This window comes from Lipotes vexillifer, unplaced genomic scaffold, assembly GCF_000442215.2.
Source record: "Lipotes vexillifer unplaced genomic scaffold, Lipotes_vexillifer_v1.1 scaffold410, whole genome shotgun sequence".
NCBI classification, from domain to species: domain Eukaryota; kingdom Metazoa; phylum Chordata; class Mammalia; order Artiodactyla; family Lipotidae; genus Lipotes; species Lipotes vexillifer.
This window is the reverse complement of record NW_006794028.1, coordinates 674,438-696,096: the sequence shown is the minus strand read 5'-3', so window position 1 is coordinate 696,096 and position 21,659 is coordinate 674,438. Positions and strand designations below refer to the sequence as shown.

General features: G+C 44.3%; 1 protein-coding gene across 1 annotated transcript in view; it reads right to left on the bottom strand.

Annotated features, from left to right (window-relative positions):
* The window catches only part of DISC1 (DISC1 scaffold protein), a 295,725-nt gene that overhangs the window by 247,390 nt on the left and 26,676 nt on the right, over window positions 1–21,659 (bottom strand). Inside the window, exon 3 of the mRNA XM_007466997.1 lies at window positions 3,474–3,621. Within this exon, the coding sequence (XP_007467059.1) occupies window positions 3,474–3,621 (148 nt within the window). The remainder of the gene's footprint in view (window positions 1–3,473; window positions 3,622–21,659) is intronic.

The following is a 21,659-nucleotide window of genomic DNA, read 5'->3' as shown; positions in this document are numbered from 1 at the left end:
GTGATCTGAGAAGGCCAAGGTGAGAGTTTCAGGGATGAATCCGATTGATCAAAAGTTCTAGACGGTGCTGTGACTAATGCACCAAAGAAGCATTTTAAGATGTCTTTTAAATTGAGCAACTAGAAAATCATTACCAACTTTGGTAGCGGCCAAGATAGAAATCAGAGCCCGGCGAGCTCAAAAAGTGAATGGGAACTAAAAACAGCATCCAGGTAACTCCTGTGGGGAAAGGAGGCAGGGTGAACAAGGTAGGCCATGGGTTTATATGGGCTTCATAAATGATTAATAATATACTTCTGTGGGGAACATATTCGGTTGAGCGACGTGAACATGCTATCTTTATGGGTCACAGTCAAATATGAGAAAGGGCAGGGGGTGTAACCTGAGTGAGAGAGCAGGACATTGCCTTTATTTTAGCTCACCGTGTTCTATAAGACACTCAGCCGAGACCATAACAAAGCATCACTCTCCAACCACATCATGTGTAGCTAAAGACATGATCATTGGAGAGCAGGTGCCAGCTTGGACTCAGAGAGATAGCGCGGGAAGCTAGTTCCAAACTGGGACTCAAGCCAGAGGCGAGGTTTGTGCCCAGGCTCAGTACCCACCCACTGGGGGCCTGCACAAGTCCCTGAAGCCTTCCTGGGCCTCGTTTCCTCATCTCTAAATACAGATGGGGATGTAGATGATGATGATGTAATCTCCACATAGATACATATATCAACATACAAAATCTACAACCCCCTGGAATTGTCCTGAGGATTCAATTAATTACTTCTTATTCATCAAAAGAAGAATAGATAAGCAAAATGTGGTACATAATACAATGGAACGTGATTCAGCCTTCAAAAGGAAGGAAGTTCTGACACGTCACAACATAGACGAACCTTGGCTCAGTGAAATAAGCCAGTCACAAAAGGACAAATACCACATGATCCCACTAATGTGAGGTACTCCGACTAGTCAAATTCATAGAGACAGAAAGTAGAAATAGAGGCTGCCAGGGGCTGGGAAGGGGGGACAAGGGAGTTAATGGGGTTTTTTTAATTGAAGTGTAGTTGATTTACAATGCTGTGTTAGTTTCTGGTGTACAGCAAAGTGATTCAGATACATAAAATATATATATATATATATATAATTTTGAACATATTTGATTAGTTTATATATATATATATATATTCTTCCTCATATTCTTTCCATCATAGCTTATTACAAGATACTGAATACAGTTCCCTGTGCTATACAGTAGGACCTTGCTGTTTAGCTATTCTATATATAGTAGTGCGTATCTGCTAATCCCAAACTCCTAATTTATCCCTCGCCGCCCGCTTTTCCCCTTTGGTAACCATAAGTTTGTTTTCTATGTCTGTGAGTCTGTTTCTGTTTTGGAAATAAGATCAACTGTATGATATTTCAGATTCCACATATAAGTGTTATCATATGGTATCTGTCTTTCTCTGCCTTTGTCTGACTTACTCCACTTAGTATGATAATCTCTAGGCCCATCCATGTTGCTGCAAATGGCATTATTTCATTCTTTTTTATGGCTGAGTAATATTCCATTGTATATATGTGCCACACCTTCTTTATCCATTCACCTGTCGATGGACACTTAGGTTGCTTCCATGTCTTGGCTATTGTAAATAGTGCTTCTATGAACATAGAGGGGCATGTATCTTATTGAATTAGAGTTTTCTCTGGATACTTGCCCAGGAATGGGATTGCACGATCATACCTTGCTCTATTTTCAGTTATTTAAGGAACCTCCATACTGTTTTCCATAGTGGCCGCACCAATTTATATTCCCACCGACAGTGTAGGAGAGTAGGGAGTTAGTGTTTAATGGGGACAGAGTTTCAGTTTTGGAAGATGACAAAGTTCTGGAGACGGCTGGTGGTGACGGCTGCACAACAATGTGAATGTACTTAACGCCACTGAACTGTACACTTACAAATGGCTGAAATAGTAAATTTTATGTATATTTTATCACAATGAAAATTTTTTAAAAATGAGTTACTTCTTAAAGCACTTAGTAACTCTTATGCAAGTAAGAGTGTTACGCAAGTGTTTGTTAAATTAATAGAAACAGAATACACTGGCAGATGCTAAAAAATGGCCCGAGACTGGGGTGGAGGACCAGAAACACCCCCAAAGATCAAAAGAAAGAAACAGGGCTTCCCTGGTGGCGCAGTGGTTGAGAGTCCGCCTGCCAATGCAGGGGACGCAGGTTCGTGCCCCGGTCTGGGAGGATCCCACATGCCGCGGAGCGGCTGGGCCCGTGAGCCATGGCCGCTGAGCCTGCGTGTCCGGAGCCTGTGCTCCGCAACGGGAGAGGCCACAGCAGTGAGGGGCCCGGCCCGCGTACCACAAAAAAAAAAAAAAAGAAAGAAAGAAACAAAGAATTAGGTAGAACGTCAAGTTGGGAAGGGCCTGTGTAAGGGGACAGGAAACAAGGTGATACTACAATGTCAGATGAAAAAAGAATAGAAATGGGATGTGAGATTCACCTGTTCTTTAAGAGAATCATGTAAAAGTTCACTCAACCAACACTTATAAGGAAGCACCTACCAGGTACCAGGCACTCTGCTACGTGATTCCCGCAAAACTGCAGGAACAGGCACGTGAGAAAACAACCAGCCTCACTGTCAAGACGGGTTCTACGGAGCTGCCAAGATCAACTGAATGTAAAATGAGGACTGGGCCAGACAGGCCTGTGATTGTCAGAGCCAATTGGAAGTTGGAAGTACAGTGTAATTGCTGTGGCCGTGTGTACACCCGAGTAGCAGCAGAGCCGCGCTCTGATTAAGCTAATCGCATTCATCACCACCACTTTCCCCTCAAGCCTTTACCCAAGGAGAGAGGTCACCAGCAGACAGATGAGAACAAGGGTTCACAGACTTTTCCAACAGGCCAGCACCTGGAACCTGGCGCCAGACAGCCTGACTTAGCTGGTCTGGGGAGAAGCTGGACATTTAAAAACTCTCCAGGTGATTCAAATGTGCAGCCAGGATTGAGAGCCACCGAATTAGAAATAGCTTCTGGCCTCCGCCTAGTCCCGGTCCTGGGAGGCCCTTAGGTAGCCGAAAGAGCAGAAGATGCTCTGGAGGAAGAGTCAGGAGGAGGATGTGTTTTCATCCCTCGGTCAGAGGGGACCATGTGTGGATCTTACAGGATGACAGGAGACCCAGATGCCCTCAGCAAGAGGAAATCCACCTCCACCTTCTCAGCGGGTGGGCTTCCCAGGGGAGCTTAGCACCCAGCCGTGCCTGTGCTTGTCGAGAGGTCCTGCTGGCACTTAGCAGAAGGGCTTCCTAGGGCGTGTGACCAACCCCGGTCCCTGCCTCTGGAAGGAGCCCTCACCTGTCCAACCAGCAGAAGGGTGCTTCCCGGGAAAACGCAGCAAAGTGTCTCCCGGGCTCTTCACCACTCAGGAGCGGGGAGAGGGAAGAGGGCGCCCAGGGGAGAGTACGTACCTCTGGGCCGCCCGGTGCAGGGTGGCCTGGGCCTGTGCCCTCAGGTGGCCCAGGAGGCCACTGACGGCCGGCTGCTGTGAAGGGAGCTGAAAGTGCAGGCTGCTTCTCTCTTTCTCCAGGGCTTCTAATCTTTGTTGGATCATCTCAGCTGGAAAACAAAAATGATGAGAGGGGAATAAAGAACTATAAAACTCAAAATAGACAACCCAGTGTCCCTGGGCTCCAACCCCAGCCAACGGTCACCTCAATGACATAATACAAAGGTCACCTGTTTCTGGGTCAGCACTTTCATCTCTTGGTTCATGCTTTTAAGAATCTTCCATCTTTTTATTGAAAACGCAGCCCCGCTAGCTTTCATTCTTCTAACTGTCGGAGGTTACAGTCTATGTATTTATATGGTGATCATAATTATGACCATCACATAGGAGGATACATCATACTAATTATTTTTAAAACCATGATGGCTATTTGGGAGAAAACCTGCTAATTTTGATGAGTCCGTATAACCGGTTGAAAAGTATCAGTGCTCATGGGGCTCCCCTGGTGGCACAGTGGTTGAGAGTCCGCCTGCCGATGCAGGGGACATGGGTTCGTGCCCCAGTCCGGGAAGATCCCACATGCCGCGGAGCGGCTGGGCCCGTGAGCCATGGCCGCTGAGCCTGCGTGGCCGGAGCCTGTGCTCCGCAACAGGAGAGGCCGCAGCGGTGAGAGGCCCGTGTACCGGAAAAAAAAAAAAAAAGAAAAGAAAAAAAGAAAACTATCGGTGCCCAAATGTTGATTTTTGAGAATGTTTCCTTAGAAACTGTCCATCAACAGAGAACCAGTCACAATTACTGAAGTCACAGAAGTGATGTTCCAACTGTCACGCTACAGCTGACCAGAGCCCTGCTTCAGGCTCAGGTGTCGTGTGCAGCAACCCTGAGTCTCTGGGGATGCCAACTGCAAGACCTCCCCGTCAATCTGCCGTATGCCTTGTGACCAGTAGCCAGAAACTTGCTCAGAGAATTTGCCAAGGATTCATTCTAGCGATACCAGAAAGGGTCATCTACTTCCTGTTCAAGACCAACTGACAGCTACTGCCAGGGCTCTCAGTCTGTGCCACCTGCTTCAAGGAGACAGCGGAGCTAATTCAGATGCTACACTTACAACACACAGTGGCGTCTGGCCTGACAGGTCTTCTAGGATAACGCCAAAAGGAAGCAGCCCCGTTCTCTAACACCAAGCTTCATACTTGTAAAATACTTTATTTTATTTTAATTAATTTTTACATTTTTATTAATTTATTTACTTTATTATTCAGTTACTTCCTTATTTCTTGCTGTATAAAATCAAAACTTCAGTGAAAAGCGATAAAGTTCTTACCTTATATGCTTTAAAATAACATACTGATGCAGCCCTGATGCAGCAGTAAAGATGTATTAAGATACTATTAGCGATTAGGAGAAAACTGAGTTTGCACCTCAACTCTGACATTTCTAGCTGTCTGACCTTCAAGTGACTTAACCTTTCTAAGCTTCAATTTCCTAATCTGCAGAAACAGGCCTAATAATAGTCTGCACATCATAAGATCTCCTGAGGATTAAATGAGATAATCCACACAAAGCATTTAGCACCACGCCTGGCACCCAGCACGCGTCCAAAAGGAGTGGCTACTATTAGTAGTGCCAGCAAGTCCTGGCCTTCAAGTGTCCACAAGAAAGTCAGAAACCCAGGATGGCCTCCCTCTGCTGGCCACGACATTGTAAACTGCACCCTCCCACTGCCAGGTGAAAAGTCCGCAGAGAACACAAGCTGATCCAGCAAAAGCAAACACTAGGGAAATGGGAAATTGACTGCTACAAATCACATTCACAATGAGTGGCAAAGGAAAATATGAATTATCCCAGGAAACAACTGTGATTAGGTATGTTCTGTGCTGTCATTCATCTGCAGAAATGTGGATATCTTAAGTTATTTCTATTTTATGATTTTAAAAAGTGCACTAGATCACTCCACACCAGTCAGAATGGCCATCGTCGAAAAGTCTACAAACAATAAATACTGGAGAGGGTGTGGAGAAAAGGGAACCCTCTTGCACTGCTGGTGGGAATGTAAATTGATACAGCCACTATGGAGAACAGTATGAAGGTTCCTTAAAAAACTAAAAATAGAACTACCATATGACCCAGCAATCCCACTCCTGGGCATATATCCAGAGAAAACCATAATTCGAAAAGATACATGCACCTCAGTGTTCACTGCATTTACCATAGCCAAGACATGAAAGCAACCTAAATGTCCATTGACAGAAGAATGGATAAAAGAAGATGTGGTACATATATACAATGGGACATTACTCAGCCATAAAAAAGAATGAAATAATGCCATCTGCAGCAACATGGATGGGGCTAGAGATTATCATACTAAGTGAAGTAAGTCAGAAACAGAAAGACAAATACCCTATGATATCGCTTATATGTGGAATCTTTAAAAAAAAAATGACACAAATGAACTTATTTACAAGACAGAAGCAGACTCAGGGACTTCAAGAACAAACTTACGGTCACCAAAGTGGAAACGTGGTGGGGAGGGATAAATTAGGAGTTTGAGATTAACATATACACACAAATATGTATAAAGTAGATAATCAACAAGGACCTACTGTATAGCACAGGGAACTCTACTCAATATTCTGTAATAACCTATATGGGAAAAGAATCTGAAAAAGAATAGATATGTAAATACATATAAATGAATCACTTTGCTGTACACCTGAAACTAACACAACATTGTAAATCAACTATACTCTAATATAAAATAAAATTTTTAAAAAAAGAAAAAGTGCACTAGGATGGTTATCACCGACTTTATAGCTTATCATTGTCTCCAATTTCTAACTTATCACCCACTCCATCCTCCCAATGGCTATCCCATTTAGCACAACTAAATGCTGTATTTGTGACTTCACGTCATTTGTGTGAATCCTGCTGTTTCTCTAAGAAAATCTCTCCCATCGTGCTCTCTATTTGGCCAGTGGTTTGAGGAAACATAACTTCACTGTCTCTGGCTTTTCTTTCTTGTAAACGTCTGCAAGATTTCTGCAGACACTGTTCATCTGATTTCAGTTTGTAGCTCGAGATCGAAAGCCAGAATTGTAGAGAATGCTGCACATAGCAGGTGCTGAATAAATGTGGTTGACTAACCATCTGACTGATAGAACACCAACAATTTAGAATTTGAGTCACATTTGTAAACAACGCTGAACAGTAAAAACAAAGTTAACCATGAAAGACATTACCAAGCGCTAAGCAAAATGATGTATTGAATAATAGGTTCTTAATGACACTGTAAATTTACTTTATGATTCTAACATACTTTATTTGTAGGACCTCAGCAAAGAAAATGCTAACCAACCTCTCATTCCATTTTGGATCAAGCAAATGCATTTTTTGATGCTGCTACAGCATACTTATTAATGTTTAATTTAGGGGCAGTGCTCATCTGTTATTCACTGGCACCTCAGTCCTAAGTGCCTGTTACTTGGGCGACAATATGGAAACACAATGAAAGAAAAGCACTTTCTACATCTATGCATAAATAAGCAAATAGGCATTTACAGAGCAGCAAGAAATCTTCACACATAAAGACATCCTGCTAAATAGATTTAATTCCTACTGCCTTGTTCTGTCTGTGGGATGACAGAATATACGGTGTAAACCATTTTCTTGGCTGTGCAGCCATTCTACATTCTAAGGAGGCCCTTTAAAGTTAAGAAGCAATCAATGTCTTCCTAAGTCATTTTCCCTTGTTTTGTACATAAGAAATGCTATTCATTGAGAGCAGAATATTGTAACAATTCCACATGACCATACACATCGTGCGAGATGACCAGTTTACAAAGAACAAGACTGTGATAAAAGGGCTTCCCTGGTGGCGCAGTGGTTAAGAATCCGCCTGCCAATGCAGGGGACACGGGTTCGATCCCTGGTCCGGGAAGATCCCACATGCCGCGGAGCAACTAAGCCCATGCGCCACAACTACTGAAGCCCGCGCACCCAGAGCCTGCGCTTCACAACGAGAAAAGCCACCGCAATGAGAAGCCCACGCACCGCAACAAAGAGTAGCCCCTAATTGACACAACTGGAGAAAAGCCCACGCACAGCAACAGAGACCTAACGCAGCCAAAGATAAAATAAATACATTTAAAAGGAAGAAAAAGACTGTGATAAAATGTATTTCAGACTAACCCAAGCCAGCCTCTGACATTTCGGTGTGTTGGAATTTGTTGGACTTATTATCATAAAAATCAGCCACTATTGGGGCACTAAAGCCTTCAGGCATAATAATCATTTTTGAGCATCTATTACATGTCTGGCACCATATATACATTATTTCTGAGCTTCACAGAAACTTGTAGAGCAGGAATACAAATGCAGAACGTAAAATGCAGAGAATTTAAGTAATGTGCCCAAGGCCTCAGAATGAGTAAGCAGCAAAGTCAGAATCTGAACCTTGACCCTTCTGGTGCCAAACCCTGGGGTTTTTCTATTATACTTCCCAGGAGCCACGCCTGAATCCATGCCTGCTCCTATAGTTTCCCCATCACACAGGGATGCTGTCTGTCTATTCATTTGTCTGGCTCCCTGGAGACTGGCATCCACTGGGCAGGGCCGAGCCTCAGTCATCTCTGCCAATATCCAGTTCAGCGCTAGGCACACAACAGGTACCGGGTAAAGGCTGAATAAATAAATGAATGTCTACATGTGTATGAAGAGCACTGTAGACACAGAAAAATAACAACCATTCTACCTTGCTATCTATCAATCATGTTATCCTCACAATGACCTCGTGAGGGAAACACGGTTGTTCCCACTTTGCAGATTGAAACACTGAGGCTCATGGAAAGTTTAAGAGATTTTTCTGGGTTAGTCGCACTGCTATGTGGATTCAGAAATGAAGCCAAGGTCTGTCTGACTCCAAAATCTGTGTGCTTCACACTATGTTCTACAGGGACGATCCCATCCTACAGTGTACACCATAACCTGAAATACACACCCGGATGCGTTATGCACATGCAAACTATCAACTCATCTTTCGCCTGACCCACCTTTCTCACAGAAAGCAGTCCGAAGCCAAAACAAACAAACAAACTGGCAATAGTGAAAACAGCCTCAGATCCAATTCTAGGGGAATGGTTAAATAAACTATGGTATAGCCACTTATATGGAACGGTATGTAGCAAGTCAAAAAACAATTAGAAAAACTGTAAGGGAATATTTTAACATTACAAGAGAAAAACAGGATACAAAATTATATGCACATAGGATCTGTATTGTAAGATATAAATATGGTTTTATAGCTAGTGGGAAGAAGCCGCATAGCACAGGGAGATCAACTCAGTGTTTTGTACCACCTAGAGGGGTGGGATAGGGAGGGTGGGAGGGTGGGAGGGAGGGAGACGCAAGAGGGAAGAGATATGGGAACATGTATGTGTATAACTGATTCACTTTGTTATAAAGCAGAAACTAACACACCATTGTAAGGCAATTATACTCCAATAAAGATGTAAAAAAAAATACAAAATAAATTTTTTTGAAAAAACCGGGAGGAACTAAGAGTTCTGGCAATCAATCGTGTGATTGTAGGTGATTTTTTTCTCAATTTCACTGCTTATCAAATCAGCTGTAAAATCGTGAGCTGTTTAGTATTTAGAAAAGTATTCTATTTTTTTAAAGCCTACTGGTTACTTATACTGCTCTTTGATTTCTGCATTAAAAACGGAGATTTGATTTCCTCAAATTCTTAATGCTAAACTGCTTAGGGTAAGCTTGGTCTGCCTGGGTCACAGAGCTTTTCAGTGTATCCCAAAGAGGATTGCCAGAAATGTTATATTTTAAGCTCACCGATGTGTGGAAAGAAGACTAAGAAATCACTTTGGCTGTGGTATAAAAGGAAAAACAAACATTTGCGGGAGATACAAAAATTTCAGGAGACAAGCAATAATTTAACCCTGATACTTGCCCACTCAGCACTTAGCCTGTCACCTTGTTCTTAGTACATATGCGCTGATTCACTCTGAAGTATTTGCATAGAATATTGGGTCTGAAGCATCTCTTCTTCCTCACTAAGACTCTACCAGGCAAAATGAATTGTGAGTGATCAAAATAACAAAAGTAATGACACTTCCAGGTTCTTCCCCAGGTCTTAGGTGTGCCATAAGACTAGCAAGCGCTGTGTGTGAGCGTGTGTGTGTGTGTGTGTGTGTGTGTGTGTGTGTGAAGGGTGTGCACACAAATGCTGTCAATTGGCTTACTTCAAGTAGCAGTATTCAGACACATGAGAAAACATACAGAATTCCTCAGGATCATGAGCTTTTCTTTTTTCTTTTTTTGTTTTTTGCGGTACGCGGGCCTCTCACTGTTGTGGCCTCTCCCGTTGCGGAGCACAGGCTCCGGACGCGCAGGCTCAGCGGCCATGGCTCACGGGCCCAGCCGCTCCGTGGCATGTGGGATCCACCCGGACCGGGGCACAAACCCGTGTCCCCTGCATCGGCAGGCGGACTCCCAACCACTGCGCCACCAGGGAAGCCCGATCATGAGCTTTTCAAAGGAAGGCATGGTTATGGGTCCCTCCAAAATACACTTTGCCTCAACTCTTAAAACTAAATTCATAAGAAAATGTTTCTTTCACCAAATGTCAATCACCAAATGTCCTAGGGAAGTAACTGACCAACTGAATTTTGGTCACTTTTTATAAAAGCCTCAGATTTTCAGAACTATAAAAATCGTCTCTTTAAAAAAAAAAAAATCGTCTCTAAAGTATGTTTTCACAGATGCCGTGGAAAACTGGATCACTGCATCTGTGTGCTCTGTGTTCATCGTTCAGGATCTGAGGAGGCTGAATTTCCACTGGCAGCTCAGCTGTCCGTGTATTTCTAAGAGCCACGGAAGGGGCCCCCCAGCAGTCCAACCACTTCCGACACGACTGTTATCACCACTTCCACTCCCACCATCACCACCAGCCCTGCCGCCAATGCCTCACCCTACTGAATATATTAGGAAGAGAGACCCATCCAGCTCTCCATCTGTTTACTGGGAGACATGAGTTGAAAGCACTTACAAGATGGAGGAACATTCATTTCCAAATAGCTGCAAAGTAGAGAACCCAAAAGAGGACAAGGGAGGAAAAGCCACTTAGCAGCACAATGAAAAAAGTTCAAAGGAACACACCCCAGGGCTTCACTGGTGGCACAGTGGTTAAGAATCCACCTGCCAGTGCAAGGGACACAGGTTCGAGCCCTGACCCGGGAAGATCCCGCGTGCCGCAGAGCAACTAAGCCTGTGTGCCACAACTACTGAGCCTGCACTCTAGAGCCCACGAGCCACAACTACTGAGCCCACGTGCCACAACTACTGAAGCCCACACGCCTAGAGCCCGTGCTCCACAACAAGAGAAGCCACAGCAATGAGAAGCCCGCGCACCGCAGTGAAGAGTAGCCCCCCATCACCGCAACTAGAGAAAGCCCGTGCGCAGCAACGGAGACCCAACACAGCCAAAAATAAAATAATTAATTAATTTAAAAAGACACACACCCCAAAATATTAACAGTGGCTATCTCAAATAAAGGTGATTTTTTATTTATATTTCTGAACTTTCCAGATGTTTTTACTATGATCATGTATTGCTTAAAATTCCACTTTTACATGAAATCATCTAAACACCCCAGTTAAAAGGTAGATAGTCAGATTGGGTAGAAAACCAAGACTCAGTTATATGCTGCCTAAAAGAAACCAGTCCGGCTTTGTTTGGATTAGCATTAGGATGATATATCTCTTTTCATGGTATTACTTTAAACCTTTTTATGTTTTTACATTTAAAATGTGTTCCTTGGGCTTCCCTGGTGGCGCATTATAGCTAGTGGGAAGAAGCCGCATAGCACAGGGAGATCAACTCAGTGTTTTGTACTACCTAGAGGGGTGGGATAGGGAGGGTGGGAGGGTGGGAGGGAGGGAGACGCAAGAGGGAAGAGATATGGGAACATGTATGTGTATAACTGATTCACTTTGTTATAAAGCAGAAACTAACACACCATTGTAAGGCAATTATACTCCAATAAAGATGTAAAAAAAAATACAAAATAAATTTTTTTGAAAAAACCGGGAGGAACTAAGAGTTCTGGCAATCAATCGTGTGATTGTAGGTGATTTTTTTCTCAATTTCACTGCTTATCAAATCAGCTGTAAAATCGTGAGCTGTTTAGTATTTAGAAAAGTATTCTATTTTTTTAAAGCCTACTGGTTACTTATACTGCTCTTTGATTTCTGCATTAAAAACGGAGATTTGATTTCCTCAAATTCTTAATGCTAAACTGCTTAGGGTAAGCTTGGTCTGCCTGGGTCACAGAGCTTTTCAGTGTATCCCAAAGAGGATTGCCAGAAATGTTATATTTTAAGCTCACCGATGTGTGGAAAGAAGACTAAGAAATCACTTTGGCTGTGGTATAAAAGGAAAAACAAACATTTGCGGGAGATACAAAAATTTCAGGAGACAAGCAATAATTTAACCCTGATACTTGCCCACTCAGCACTTAGCCTGTCACCTTGTTCTTAGTACATATGCGCTGATTCACTCTGAAGTATTTGCATAGAATATTGGGTCTGAAGCATCTCTTCTTCCTCACTAAGACTCTACCAGGCAAAATGAATTGTGAGTGATCAAAATAACAAAAGTAATGACACTTCCAGGTTCTTCCCCAGGTCTTAGGTGTGCCATAAGACTAGCAAGCGCTGTGTGTGAGCGTGTGTGTGTGTGTGTGTGTGTGTGTGTGTGTGTGAAGGGTGTGCACACAAATGCTGTCAATTGGCTTACTTCAAGTAGCAGTATTCAGACACATGAGAAAACATACAGAATTCCTCAGGATCATGAGCTTTTCTTTTTTCTTTTTTTGTTTTTTGCGGTACGCGGGCCTCTCACTGTTGTGGCCTCTCCCGTTGCGGAGCACAGGCTCCGGACGCGCAGGCTCAGCGGCCATGGCTCACGGGCCCAGCCGCTCCGTGGCATGTGGGATCCACCCGGACCGGGGCACAAACCCGTGTCCCCTGCATCGGCAGGCGGACTCCCAACCACTGCGCCACCAGGGAAGCCCGATCATGAGCTTTTCAAAGGAAGGCATGGTTATGGGTCCCTCCAAAATACACTTTGCCTCAACTCTTAAAACTAAATTCATAAGAAAATGTTTCTTTCACCAAATGTCAATCACCAAATGTCCTAGGGAAGTAACTGACCAACTGAATTTTGGTCACTTTTTATAAAAGCCTCAGATTTTCAGAACTATAAAAATCGTCTCTTTAAAAAAAAAAAAATCGTCTCTAAAGTATGTTTTCACAGATGCCGTGGAAAACTGGATCACTGCATCTGTGTGCTCTGTGTTCATCGTTCAGGATCTGAGGAGGCTGAATTTCCACTGGCAGCTCAGCTGTCCGTGTATTTCTAAGAGCCACGGAAGGGGCCCCCCAGCAGTCCAACCACTTCCGACACGACTGTTATCACCACTTCCACTCCCACCATCACCACCAGCCCTGCCGCCAATGCCTCACCCTACTGAATATATTAGGAAGAGAGACCCATCCAGCTCTCCATCTGTTTACTGGGAGACATGAGTTGAAAGCACTTACAAGATGGAGGAACATTCATTTCCAAATAGCTGCAAAGTAGAGAACCCAAAAGAGGACAAGGGAGGAAAAGCCACTTAGCAGCACAATGAAAAAAGTTCAAAGGAACACACCCCAGGGCTTCACTGGTGGCACAGTGGTTAAGAATCCACCTGCCAGTGCAAGGGACACAGGTTCGAGCCCTGACCCGGGAAGATCCCGCGTGCCGCAGAGCAACTAAGCCTGTGTGCCACAACTACTGAGCCTGCACTCTAGAGCCCACGAGCCACAACTACTGAGCCCACGTGCCACAACTACTGAAGCCCACACGCCTAGAGCCCGTGCTCCACAACAAGAGAAGCCACAGCAATGAGAAGCCCGCGCACCGCAGTGAAGAGTAGCCCCCCATCACCGCAACTAGAGAAAGCCCGTGCGCAGCAACGGAGACCCAACACAGCCAAAAATAAAATAATTAATTAATTTAAAAAGACACACACCCCAAAATATTAACAGTGGCTATCTCAAATAAAGGTGATTTTTTATTTATATTTCTGAACTTTCCAGATGTTTTTACTATGATCATGTATTGCTTAAAATTCCACTTTTACATGAAATCATCTAAACACCCCAGTTAAAAGGTAGATAGTCAGATTGGGTAGAAAACCAAGACTCAGTTATATGCTGCCTAAAAGAAACCAGTCCGGCTTTGTTTGGATTAGCATTAGGATGATATATCTCTTTTCATGGTATTACTTTAAACCTTTTTATGTTTTTACATTTAAAATGTGTTCCTTGGGCTTCCCTGGTGGCGCAGTGGTTGAGAGTCCGCCTGCTGATGCAGGGGACGCGGGTTCATGCCCCGGTCCGGGAAGATCCCACATGCCGTGGAGCGGCTGGGCCCATGAGCCACGGCCGCTGAGCCTGCACGTCCGGAGACTGTGCTCTGCAACGGGAGAGGCCACAACAGTGAGAGGCCCGCGTACCGCAAAAAAAAAATAAAATAAAATAAAATAAAATGTGTTCCTTAACAAGGACCTATGGTATATCACAGGGAACTATACTCAATATTTTGTAATAACCTATAAGGGAAAAGAATCTGGAAAAGAATACTTTATATATATATGTGTGTGTATACACACACACACACACACACACACACACACACACACATAACTGAATCACTTTGCTGTGCACCTGAAACTAACACAACATTGTAAATCAACTATACTCCAACTAATTAATTAATTAACTAATAAAAATGAATGTTGATAGATTAAAAAATTCCATTTTTAGAAATAAAAGGCAATTATCAGCTGGTTCATTCAGGCAACAGCAAGCAGGGTTCCTACCTGGAGTCAACTAGCATGAATTATGAAGTAAACACAGCTGGGTGTGATTTTTTTTTTCAGCCATTTAAAAATGTGTAAACTGTGAAAGAGAAACCCTTGTTTAAAATGTAATGGCAGATCCTCCTACATGAAACAATTTTTATGCCATGTTCTTAATTTTAATTGAATTTAGATATATGATCAGTCATTACCAAAATGGCTCAATCACTTCAGCAATTACTAACTCACTCAGCAATCTAGGTGCACGGCTGATAAATGGAACTCAGCGATCTGTGTACTGAATATTGAAGTTTATTGGTATGAAAAGAGCAATGCTTTATAGCAGACTGACCACACCAACAAGGCTGTGGGACATTTCTGGAAAGCAACAGCGCAACTTAAGGATTCGGCCATTGATTCCTGGGCCTCCTACAGAAGGACACTATTGCAAATCCAAGCGGCCACTTTTGAGCCTCTCCTTCACGGGCTCCTTTATCTTTCTCCACCTCTGTTAAAGGGTTTGGGACCATTTAATAGTCGACATCCCTCTCAGTCCTCCGAACCTTCTACTGGCACCGAGGTTATTTTTAGAAATCACACAAATGAAAAAAGTTCAAATGCCTATTCATTCTCTCTGTCCATTGGTTTGGGTTACACTCCATTTTCACTATCAAACTGGACATGGCATTCAACTAGTTCCTATGAACAGATTTCTCATGAGTAATTTGCTCTGCTCGTATTTTCAGACAAAATTAGCTGGACACATCTGCTTGTCACCACTCAAAAACCACAGGCTCCCCCAACCCTTTTAATAGTAATCGCTGCAACCTGTAATCTTTTCAGACTTAATTGTTCTTTTGTCGAACATCTTTGAACATATTCATCTCTAATGGAATTCGGGATATTAGGAGTGCACTGTTGACCAACCGCTGTCATTATTTTTAAAATATATGCAAATCACATTGATGTGTTCTGTCCCTTTCGACAGTGGACAAATGGAACACACCAGTGTGATGCTCAGTGCCAAGAGGATTCTACTAAATTGATCTCTGGCTAATGACATGGCAACATGAACAGCTTAAATTCTCTGAGCGGCATAAAGGGATCGAGGTAAAATGGCATATTCCAACAAATAAAACCGTGACCTTCAATTCAAAGGCGATGCTAATGGAGAGAAATCACAAACCAGCAGCCAGCGATCAGAATTACTAACAAACAGCAACCATTTCAGCGTGCTGTGAACCTGCAAACGTACTGGTTTCAAGCAATGCCTCTATAAAGAGTAAGGAGAAGCTACAGGACGTAGAAGGCTCTCTAGTTTTAGAAGCATCTTCCTGGAGTCCTTAGGCACCTTGCAGATTTTAGAAATAAAACTGGAGTTGGTAGGAACATTCTCCCAGAGCAGGAAGGCGATAATAACAAAAAGCAGATACAAGAAACACCTTGAATCCTTTGTGGAACGAACCAAAATCCCCACATGGTCCCAGGTGGCAGGCGGTCACGATCCCCGGGCGTTAGGCCGTTCAATACTTAAGTATAACTCCAAGGGCAGAGCTTCCAGACCCCTGAGCTACAAAAATAAGAGTGGTTGGCGGATCAGTGACCCTTACTTGAAGAAGTCCAACTCCTGGACCCAGAGGGGGACTCCTGGCCGGTGCAGACCCGGGGCAGGAGGACCGAGCTCCTGAAGGTCGAAGATGATGTCGCCTTGTTGATGGCTGTCTCCCGCCACCTAACACAGTCAGTATTTATGGACTTAGTCAATATTTATGGAGTGGGGAAGGCTATGTGCACACTCTGAGAACAAACCTTGGCTTTAAATTCCTGAAAACTAGAATCTTAAAGATAAACGTCACAGATTGTATGTTACCCTAAAGATAGTAACTAAGGATGTAGAAAATGATCAGGTAAACAGGTTAAAGGGGAGTGGTGTGATTCCTCTCTTTGTGTATAAGATCCTCTAGTATGAGAAGAAAATAAAAAATGTTTAATGATTTCTTTGCTTAAGGATCAGAAGCTCCAGATTTTAGTCCCAGATCCACTGGGCCCAACTTTGGAATCTTGGTATTATTTAATTTCTCTAAGACTCAGTTCCTCATCTGAGGATATCTGAAGAATCATATTAATCAACTTGTGCCACCAGCCTACTGTGAAATGGCAAAGGAAAGAACACCTGTGAATGGTTTTGAAAAATACAAGTGGCAGAGTTGTTACAAAAAGTAAAAATGATTCAGAGAACTGCTGTGATGGCCCAACTTGTTGATTCAGATTTAATTCAACTCAAATGACATCGCTTTAGAATGCAGCATACATTCTGTGTGGCCCAGCACCTGGAGGGCTGTCAGCTATGGAGGAGTTTCTGCCAGGTCTTGCTGTGTGCATCCTTTAGCGTAACGTAAACTGTACATCAGCTTCCTGGCTCCCTGCCCATCCTCCGTTCACACACGTAGGCAGCACCAGCTTTAGCTTCTAGGGTACCAATGGTTCTGAGCCACCCAGACGGCAGGAAGCCCTTGGAGGAACATCATGACACACTGATAGACTAGGCATTCACAGAAATATCTATAGGTTTGCCAGATAAAATTACAGCAAGGGGCTTCCCTGGTGGCGCAGTGGTTGAGAGTCCGCCTGCCGATGCAGGGGACGCGGGTTCGTGCCCCAGTCCGGGAGGATCCCACATGCCGTGGAGCGGCTGGGCCCGTGAGCCATGACCTCTGAGCCTGCGCGTCCAGAGCCTGTGCTCCGCAATGGAAGAGGCCACAACAGTGAGAGGCCTGTGTACCGCAAAAAAAAAAAAAAAAAAAAAAGACTGGCAACAACTTGGGTAGAGGGCCTGGAGCAAAAGCAGGCCATTAGGGACCCAGCTCACTGCTTCTAGAAACAGAAAGGGACCCCACCGGCAATGGAGAACCCGTCCATGGTGAAGGGGACAATAAAGAACAGGAGTGGACAGGAACCCAAGCCTGTAGAGAAAACCACATATCTGGTCAAACGGCAGTGGCATGTTGTTTGTAAGAACAAAGCTGTGCTGGGCACTTGGTCCTTGGGGTCACCTGGATGACTAGCCTCACCGGACAGAGTGAGACTCGAGACAGCAAAATAACCATCGTGAACCTTTCCTTCCTAGGGAGAGGTGGAATTGTTCAGAGGAATGTCGGGATTACAGTGGACATGGGCCACAGTTCAGAACAGGAGGTAACGAGGCGCCTCATCCATAAGGCCAGACTCTGGAGCCAGCTATCCGCCCACAGACCGCTGAGAAGGAGTTCCAGGACAAGTCTGCCCTGTGTCTACACACAGGAGCCAAAGAGGAGAAGCAAGGAGAAAAGGCTGTTTGGGAGGACAGGGTAGAAACAGAGCCCATGGCACTGCACAGTCCTGCAGGGCAGGGGTTACTGCACACTGTTTCTCTCCCTGAGGTCAAGGACCTCAGAAAAACCACCTTGAAGCTGGCGGGTGTCTGAAAGAAGGGTAAGTGCATCTCAGTTGGGGCTAAATGTTTGCCAAGTTCAGAACCCACAGGCCACTCTGGCACTACCTTCAAACATGGTAAGAAGTCCTCGGGGAGAAAGCAGAGTGGGGAAAAAGGCAAAAGTCTCTCCTGGAGCCCTGCTGTTTCCTGAAGAGCCAGGGATTTCCAGGCTTCCCGAAGACCCAGGCAAGCAAGCAGGGGCTCCTGGTGTCCCCAGAGACAGCCCAGAGGAGCATCACTGCCCCAGCCCCATGCAGGGCGTGTGCCAGCTGAGCATTCAGCCATCTGAGGAGCAGAACTGTACTTTTCAAAATGCTGGCCCAGCCCATTAGTGGGTGGTAATATCAATTTAAAGGATGGAGACCAACATTCACTTTTCCTGAACTAGAATAGAACAAATGCCGTGTCAAGTAGGCTGTGTTTTCGTCTGTGCATGTATACGGTCAGGGTGTATTTCTTCCTGTAGGTCACTGCCAAAAAACACGAAATTCACTGACCTGGGCAATTAATTGTCCAGACAGCAGCAAGCTTGCCACCAAACACTTGAGGTTCCTCGGGTGAGTGTATGAAGCCCTTCCACAACCCCCAAAAGAGTGAAGAGGAAGGGTGGGAGAGGATGAACCTCTGTTCCGGGCCCTCCTCATCCCAGTGGGTCCTGGAGGCTGCAGAGGCTGATGTGCAGGGGAGCAGGGGGCAGAGGCTGGAAGGCTGAGTTTGAGGATAACACTGAGTAATAAGCCGATCGATGAGACAGAAGTCTCCAGAGAAGACTATATAAGTTATAAACCAGAAAGGGACCCATATTTTAAAATGTCTGCTATGGGCTGACTGTCAGAGAAGTCTTGATGTGGTCATCGTGTTATAAGAAATCTAACAGTTGATGGAAGTGTGAGAAGGAAGGACTCCCACTTCAACTGGACCAGAAATAAGTTCCATGAAAAGAGTTAGTCCATAGCCAGTGCATCTGACCTCACGGAAACATTTCTGGAGGACAGGGGTGACTGCCATCACCTTACAGACCTGAGTCTGCAGGGCAAGCGACTTCCTGCCCAGGCGCTCTGCCTGCAATTAGCACATGTTGCCACCAGGGGGAGAAGGAGTGCTCAGTTATGGTGCTGGAGGCCCCCAAAGCTAAGTTCCCATAATTCACGTTAATCGCTGCGTATTTTTCTTTTCACTTTTGGGTGGGACTTTTTCCCTATAAAAATCTAATTGTCCTGTTCATTGCAGCACTGTGTACAATAGCCAGGACGTGGAAGCAACCTAAATGTCCATCGACAGATGAATGGAAAAAGAAGATGTGGCATATATATACAATGGAATATTAGCCATAAAAAGGAACAAAACTGAGTTATTTTTAATGAGGTGGATGGACCTAGAGTCTGTCATACAGAATGAAGTAAGTCAGAAAGAGAAAAACAAATACCGTATGCTAACACATATACATGGAATCTAAAAAGGTGGTACTGATGAACCTAGTGGCAGGGCAGGAATGAAGACACTGATGTAGAGAACAGACTTGAGGACACGGCGGGAAGGGGAAGCTGGGACGAAGTGAGAGAGTAGCATTGACATATATACACCACCAAATGTAAAATGGATGGCTAGTGGGAAGCTGTTGCATAGCACAGGGAGATCAGCTCGGTGCTTTGTGACGACCTAGAGGGGTGGGATAGGGAGGGTGGGAGGGAGGCTCAAGAGGGAGGGGACATGGGGATATACATATGCATATAGCTCATTCACTTTGTTGTACAGCAGAAACTAACACAACATTGTAAAGCAATTATACTCCAATAAAGATGAAAAATATTCGAAACAAAAATCCAATTATCCAAACAGATGTTGAACAATAGTGGGTTTTCACACCATAATAGGGGACTGGGACATTAGTGGGGAAAGTCTTAGGGTAGGAAGAAATGCCCAGTTGACTTTTCTCAGGCCCATGGCCAGCATCTAAACAACTGCTATCCTGAAAGAAAGAGACACACACAGAGAGAGAGAGAAAAGGGGAAGGATGCCTCCCTGATCTGGAATGAGCATATCCTTCCATCCAACTCCTCTTTTCCTTTTGTCTACAGAAGTAATGGTTGGCTCTCTGTATATCTGTTTGTTTTGTCTCACTTAAATTTTGGAAGTTTCATTAATAAGAGTTTGGTTTAGGATGTCGAGGTTTGCCTGGTGGATCCAAAGCAATTGGTTCCACTGCCAAAAAGAAAATACATCCCTCTAAGTGGTATGGACACAGAATAACATCACTGGCCGAGACGAACAGCGCTGGAAGCGCCTGCTGTTTATGCTGGAAAGCCGCACTTGTATGAGCTCATCGGACGCACCCGTGCTATGTGGGTAGCTAGAAGGATCTGTTTCATAGCAAACCATGCTCGCCAATCCTGTCCTTACTGGTCAGGACCAGGTTAGACTCAAGTTCCATTGTCCTTCCAGGCTGAGCCCTTCCAGCATCCTGTGTGTCTTTGGACACTCAGAGGTCAAGCGTCCATTACCTATGAAAAAGAAGCCTGGATGTAGAAGGGCTCTCTTCCTCCCTCTCATCCAAGTTTCAGAGTTTCTGAGGCATCATCTTTAAGTCCTTATCATGGTGCTTTTCAACTATTTTTGTTTACTTCTTGGTTTCTCATTTTGTTTTGTTTTGCTTTGCTTTTTTAGCAGTGGAACACTTTTTGCAATGAAATCTTAGAGGAGTCCTAAGAACAGAGAAAGCCAAGGCACTCTGGTGCTCTGGACGGTCCCCCAAGGCAACCCTGGGACCCCTCAGAACACAGCTTGAAAATCACAGCCTTTCTGCATTCTGAAGAAAATACATAGATTCAAAAGTGTTAAGGAGGTGCCAGCCCCAAGTTGCCAAGCGTTTGTTGCTGCCCCAACTTCATACGATGTGAGCATTTCACTGTATGAGGTCTTTAAGAACAACAAAAGGTTTACATCTTCATCCACTGTTTTGATAGAGACTCTTATTTCAAAGATGTGAGTGAATTTCTGATTCCACAGATATGCATAAAATATTAATCTCAGCAAGCTTCACTTACTTGAAACATGAGGCTAAGTCCCCAGCTGTGGTACTGAGGGCTTTATCAGATTTCTAACTTTCCAAAGCATGTTTTTAATATTTTCTTTTCCCTCTTAAAAACTTATTTCTCTTTCTGTTTTTTTTTGTTTTGTTTTGTTTTTAATTTCTAGAGACCACTATCCATGGCTCCCCAGAGACAGGTCCAGCCAACATTTTGGCAAAGTTCTTTCAATCAACCCACTTTCTGTATCCATTATTGCCTTTGTTTCCCACATGGGTTCAGAGAGGGGGACAGGGCAGATGCAATTGTACCCATTTAGCAGATGACGACGTGATTTCTCACATCAAACAGCTCTGGCTCTTGATAAAGTTCCAGAATGACACACTCATTTTCCATTTTTAATTTTCATGATCGGGACCACCCACTGCCCTCCACTCCAAACAAAAATGTCATCCTTCCAGGGGCTTCCTAAAGCGATGAAGTTGATCACCTGTAGTCATCCATGCAGTTGGTACCAGAACTAGGGTGACAACCTAAGTGGACTGGTTCTCAGCAGCATGTCCCTCCACCAAACCCACCAGGCTGAACCTCAGCATACGTCTTCCCGCTTCCCAGTGCCACTCCTGCCCCACCACTGTCTGGGGACGGAGCAAACGTGCGAAGGTCACTGGCCAGCCCTCCCGGGGAATCACTCGATAGTAGAAAACTAAAAGGAAGTATAATGTGTAGGG